Consider the following 7,063-nt stretch of genomic DNA (forward strand, 5'->3'; position numbering starts at 1 on the left):
AATTTTTACAAAAAAAAAAAAACAGGGTGTTACAACTCCACACCCCTTAAAAGAAGTTTTGTCCTCGAAACCTACCAGTATCAAACAAGGCATGATAAGCGACATGCATCTAGCTCTCTAACTCCCAAGTAGCATCCTCGCCATAAGCATTTCTCCATACCACTTGACTAAAGGAATCTCCCTTCCTCTCAGTTGCTTGACCTTATGGTTGTCGATCCTTAATGGCAGTGTTTCATATGTTAAGTTCTCTTTCACTTGGACATCGTCTAACTCGATCTCGTGCGATGAATCATGAACATATTTTTTGAGCTGAGGGATATGGAAGACACTATGGAGATTGGAGAGAGATGGTGGCAAGGCTACCTAATATGCAACTAGGCTGACACGCTTTAGGATTTTGAAGGGACCAATGAATCTAAGTGTGAGCTTACGGGACTTCAATGCCCTGCCAACCCCATTCCACAGAGTGACTCTCATAAATACATGATCACCTACAACAAACTCAAGGTCTTTTCTCCTCCTATCATGGTAGCTCTTCTACCAATTCTGGGCTGCTCTCATCCTCTCCTGAATCAATTTGACATTTTTCAGTGATCTGCTGAACCACCTCAAGTCCTAAAGCAAGGCTCTCACCGAGATCTACCTAACATAGAGGTGTCTTACACCTCCTACCATATAGGGCTTCGTAAGGTGCTATACCTATGCTGGAGTGGAAACTATTGTTGCAGGTAAACTCTATCAAAGGTAGGAAACTATCCCACTGCTTTAACATACAGGCTCTCAGTAGGTCCTCTAAGGATTAAATGGTGTGTTTGGTCTGATCGTTGGTCTGTGGATAGTAAGTAGAACTCAACCTAAGCTAGACTTTATGAAGACTCTCCCAAAATCTAGAGGTAAACCTGGGATCTCTATTGGAGACTATGCTAGAAGGCACACCATGTAGTCTAACTATCTCACTATCATACAAGCTAGTCAACCTCTCTAAGGAATATCTAATGTTAATTAGGATGAAGTGGGCAAATTTCGTCAACCTGTCCACGATAACCCAAATGGAATCTAAACCTTTGGGGGTCCTAGGTAACCCCACAACAAAGTCTATAGAGATTATCCTTTTTCCACTCAGGAACATCTAGAGATTGTAACCTACCGAAAGGTCGTTGGTGTTCTACCTTAGCTTTCTGGCACACTAGGCAAGCATACACAAACTCACTCACCTCTCTCTTCATGCTAGGCCACCAAAACATCTTCCTAAGGTCCTGGTACACCTTAGTCGCTCCCGGGTGAATACTTAGACTACTCATATGGCACTCCTCCAAGATTGCTCTCCTAAGCTCGGGTACACTAGGAACACACACCCTATCCTGGAATCTCAAGACTCCATTAGGCCCCACTCTGAAACTACTCTATCCCTGTAGCTACTGGGCCGACAAGAATGGGTCAGACTTATGACCCTCACGAATCTTGCTCAGAAGCTCACTAGTAACCCTCAACATACCCAACCTAATTCTACCAAAGGAGACGTCACAAACTAAACTCATGTCTCTAAACTACTCTAGGAGGTCCAACTCTTTAACCATAAAGGGATTTCCTACTCAAGGCACCAGCCACTACATTGGCTTTACCTGGGTGATAGCTAAGCTCAAAATCGTAGTCCTTAAGGAACTCTAATAATCTCCTCTGCCTTATGTTAAGCTCCCTCTGATCAAACAGGTACCTAAGACTCTTATGGTCACTAAACACCTCAAATCTAGACCTATAAAGGTAATGCCTCCAAAGCTTAAGGGCAAAGACTACGACTGCCAACTTAAGATCATGCGTTGGATAATTCCTTTCATGGACCTTAAGCTATCAAGAAGCATAGACCACTACCTGGCCTCCCTGCATGAGCACTCCTCCTAAACCCATCTTGGATGCATCACAATACACCACAAAAGGTTCGCTCAAGTCAAGTAAGACTAATACTCGTTTGTTGTCAACCTCTCCTTAAGGGTAATGAAACTACTCTCGCATAGGGCATCCCACACAAAAGCTTGACCCTTACGAGTCAACTTGGTCAAATGTAAAGCTAGCTTAGAAAAACCCCTTTATGAACCTACGGTAGTAACCAACTAAACCAAGGAAACTCCTTATGTCAATCACTGACTTAAGGCTATCCCAACTCATCACTGCCTCTACCTTGGAAGGATCTACAACTATCCCTCCCCCTGGATATAACATGCCTTAGGAAGCTCATCTCCTCTAGCCAACACTCACACTTGGACAACTTGGCATACAACTCGTTGTCCTTGAAGGTCTGCAACATAACCCTCAAATGCTCCTCATGCTCATCCTTAGTCTTGGAATACACTAAGATGTCATATATGAAGACCACTACAAAACTATCTAGGTAGGGATGAAATATCATGTTCATGTAGTCCATCAACACGCCAGAAGCGTTGGTCACACCAAAAGGCAAAACCAGGTACTCATAATGGCCATAACGGGTCCTAAAGGCAGTCTTCAGACTTCACTCTAATCTGGTGGTAACTCGACCTAAGATCTATCTTACTAAACACACAAACCCCCACTAATTGGTCTATCCAGTCATTTATCCCAGGAAAAGGGTACATATTTTTAATCATCACCTTGTCTTGTTGACGATAATCTACACATAGCTTTATGGTCCCATCCTTCTTCTTAACTAACAACACCAACACTCCTCAGGGTGACATACTAGGCCTCACAAACTATTTCTCTAAGAGCTCCTCTAGCTATTTCTTAAGCTCGCTCAGCTCTACATAGGGACATCTTATAAGGTGTTATGGATATATGTCTAGTACCAGGCACTAGGTCTATGGAGAACTCAACCTCTCTCTTAGGTGGTAACCCAGACACCTCCTCAAACACTTCTGGAAACTCCCTCACCAAGGGTATATCACTCACAAGGGTTTTGGTCTCAGCACTCATACTAGCTAAGATCATGTATAACTGTGCATCCTCTCACAAAGATGTCTCAACCTGGTTAGCAGACAAAAACATATCACCTTCACTCACACTAGACTCAGGAAAGGCAACAGATTTCTCAAAATAGTTCAATAAGATGTGGTTGGAAGATAACCAGTCCATACCAAGAATAACATCAATCTGGTTCAAAGGTAAAACAATCAAATCAATCTGAAAATGCCTATCAGAAACCAAGATAGGACATTTCAAGCATACATCAGAAGTTAAGATAGACCCACTAGCAGGTGTATCCACAATCAAGTCAAATTTCAAAGAAGACATAGGCAAAACAAGTTTTTCAACACATACATGAGAAATAAACAAATGTGTCACACCTGAATCATACAACACAATCAAGGGAACTTGACTTATGAAACACATACCTAGGATGAGATCATCGGACTGTGCGGCATCAGCACCACTAAGAGCAAACACTCTCCCCATGGTCCTCGGTCGTCCACTTGGTTATTCAAACCTCCACTTTTCATCTCCTTCCTCGGATGCAGGCAACTGGTACTGATGTGGCCTTTACCTTGACATTTAAAGCAAGTCACCTCTCTATATGTGCACTCAAGAGCAATATGGCCAAGCTTACCACATTTCCCACAACGGAGTGGTGTAGAAATAGTAGCAGGAACACCACCACCACCACCTCTACCAGCAGGCTGAGACACCCTATTAGCTAGCTAAAAACTCCCACTAGCTCGATGAAATCCTCTACTAGTGGGCTAGAATCCACCGATCCTCTGCCCCCCAAAACAATTTCCATATTGCTCAAGAGGGGCAGAATACATCTTAACATGACTATGAGTCACAGGCTTCTTCTCTTTCCCATGACTGGCATTGGCATTCATGTAGAATTCATCTTTCTCCCGTTGATCCTTGCCAAAGACCTTGCATATGTTGGTCAGTTGTGCAAAGTTGTGGATGTCGTGGCATTTCACCATCATCTTCACTTATGGTCGGAGGCCATTGATAAACTTCACACATTTGGGCCTTTCCCCAACTTCCCCCTAATTGTGAGGAATACTTGACTAGGTTCTCAAACCTTACTGCATACCCTCCCACCGTCTCGCTCCCCTGTTTCAAATCAAGGAACTCCATCTCCTTCATGTTCTTCACATCTTCTGGAAAATACCTCTCCAAAAAAGTCTGTCTGAAAGTCCCCTATTGGACAGCAACACCACCTGCTCCTTTTAGACACGGGCAAGTGTTCTCCCTCCAGTACTTCGCTATATCTGTCAGCATGTGAGTAGCAAACAACACCATTCACTGGTCCTGACACTCCATCACTTGAAAGATCTTCTCAATCTCCCTCGGTCAAGCCTTAGCACCCTCGGGATCATAACCTCCCTTGAAGGTAGGTGGGTCATTCCTCTGAAAGCGATCTAAACCATGGTATGCAACTGCTCCTCCATCACCTCCCTGATTAGCCATGACTTGCGCTAGGTTGTTTACAGCCTCGATAAGAAGTTGCTCACGTTCATTTCTTGCAGCCATCACTTCCTATGTCAAACAAGAAACAAAAACTTTGAGAAATGTATCAACATAATAGAGTAAGTATCTGAACATAACAAAACAAGGCACACAACAAGCACAACAACACATCAGAGTACACAAGGAAACATAAGAAGCTCATAACACACATGGACCAAAGGTTCAACCAGGCTCTAATACCACTTAATGTGACACCCTCTACCCCGCATACATATATGTAATAAAAGAAATATAAATGTGGAACTAATTAAAAGTTCATAAAACACATAGTATATAAAAACATTTTCAATGGTAAAAGGTTCACATTCACTTCTCAAGTATCAAAATAGAACTAGTCTAAATAAAGAAATCAAATTGTCTCAGCTCAAAACACAGTCGTCCAAGTTTATGAAAAGGAATTCAACTAATAGCAAAAATCATAAAACAACTACATTGTTCATGGAATTATAACATGTGAAATAAAAGCCTCATGTCCACAATTTAACATCTCACAACATGACAATCCACCATCACATGGTCATGTATATCTCACAAATGAGCACATGCTCAACTTGCCACTTATACTCAATGTCAATCACAATTTCATAATCCCAAAACGACATGTCATTATGTCTCATGTTCATTTATACATCTTCATAACATTCATAACAATATTCATAATGAACAACACACACATGTACATCAAATCTAACCATAATATTCTCAAACTCCAACACTTGAATAATTTTTGGAATCATACTATAACAAGACTACAATATTATAAACATCAAATATTAATATATAAAAATATATAGCTAAATCTATATATATATAACTAGCACACATCATACTTGATCATGAATTTCAAAGTAAGCTTTCGGTGCACCAATTCCAAATAATTATATGAACACTTTATCATACATTTATATATACATGTAACCAACATGAAACAAGACATAAGAGTAAACAATTCAAATATGTAAAAAAAAGTAGAAAGCGATATAGGACTCAAATATATAAAACAAATTATCAAAGTAAATATTTATATAGTAGCTAAAGTTGTCATTGAAAATAACTTTCCAAACTAACATTCATAATATGATATTATTAACATGAGTTAATCTCAAATATTTTAAAACACACACACACACGCACGCACGCATCCACACACACACACACGCAAGCACGCACATAAATACATGAGTTCATACACCACACAATCTACTAGGAATTTTCGGTCAATTCCAATTAAAACTATTTTGATCAATTCCAATCCCATATATGCCTAAACACATAATGTGATTAAAGTTTTAGTCAATTCAAATATCTAATAACCATTGCATCTATATTGAGAAATCTTATGACTTAATTCTTATTCCTATTTTTTAGTTTATTTTATTGATTATAAAAACATTCTTTTCTCTATTAAATAACAAATGGATAAATAAACCTCTTTTTATTTTCTAAAAACTCATATTTATTATTTATTCCAAACCTCTTTTTATTTAAATAAAAAACATTTATTTTAATTAAAAACTTTTAATTAATTTTTACAAAAAAAAGGATGTTACAACAAGTACATCTAGTCAAACTTAGTTTATTCTTTTTATCCAAAAGTAACCAAACCCAGCACATTATATCAGTATAACATAAGAAAAACCCTAGGTATAAAAGCTATTCTAATCGCCATAGGGTTTCATTTTAGGTCGCACAACTCTTCTTGCCTATCTCTTGTCTCTTCTCTTCAACTGTTGTAACAATAGTTTATGGCAAACCGAAAAAATTACTGGCTGAGTCGCGGACAATGTCGCTTTCTTTAAGACGTTTCATGGCACTGCCAAAAAATTGTGCAAGCATACTATCAACCACGAAGTCCCCAGGATAAAACAGCCCAGATCACTGTATAAGATTCCCACTGCACTGAGGGAACCTTTTCTAGAATTACACCCTCTTGTATGACTTGAAAAGTCACTCTAAAGCCACCCGAAAATATGACTTGAAAAGTCACTCTAACAGCCAACCGAAAATATGAATTAAAAAGTCACTATTATAGCCAACCGAAAATATGACTTAACCGAAAAATATGACTTAAAAAGTCACTCTTATAGCCAACAAAAAAATATGACTTAAAAAGTTACTCTTATAGACAACCAAAAATATGACTTTAAAAAGTCACTCTTATAGCCAACCAAAATTTCAGAGCGACAGAAAGAAAGAGAGAGAAGTTTGCCGGAAATGCATCGGCTGAAATATGGGAGGGAGAAAGAAAAGTTGAGGAAATGCTTCTCAACTGCGGCAAGGAAAAATGAAGAAATGAGCTTTCTATATATAGGGAGTGAAACATTATTCAAGTGTTTATCCTGAGCGATGTGGGACTTGAAGCCTTTTTTATTTTCTTTCTTTTTTTTTCAAACTTTCATCCTTTGTTCTAACAATCCCCCACTTGAAATTTGAAAAGAAGATTTTCAAGGATTTCATAAAATTGTGCATAAACAAAGGTGTCATACAACTTGAACCTTTGTATAGTGAGTAAGATTCAGATTTTACTAGAGTGACTCGAAGTCTTGAACTCTATCTCCGACATCAAACCGCACACAACCTTTTT

General features: G+C 39.0%; 1 protein-coding gene across 1 annotated transcript; it reads right to left on the minus strand.

Annotated features, from left to right (window-relative positions):
• Positions 1-2,979: 2,979 nt before the first annotated feature.
• Positions 2,980-3,426, minus strand: LOC102670286 (uncharacterized). The gene has a single exon (XM_006601557.1). It carries the CDS (start codon positions 3,424-3,426, stop codon positions 2,980-2,982), a length of 447 nt encoding a protein of 148 aa, XP_006601620.1.
• Between the last annotated feature and the right edge of the window lie 3,637 nt (positions 3,427-7,063).

The sequence above is a fragment of the Glycine max genome, chromosome 17 (assembly GCF_000004515.6).
Source record: "Glycine max cultivar Williams 82 chromosome 17, Glycine_max_v4.0, whole genome shotgun sequence".
Taxonomy (NCBI): Eukaryota; Viridiplantae; Streptophyta; class Magnoliopsida; order Fabales; family Fabaceae; genus Glycine; species Glycine max.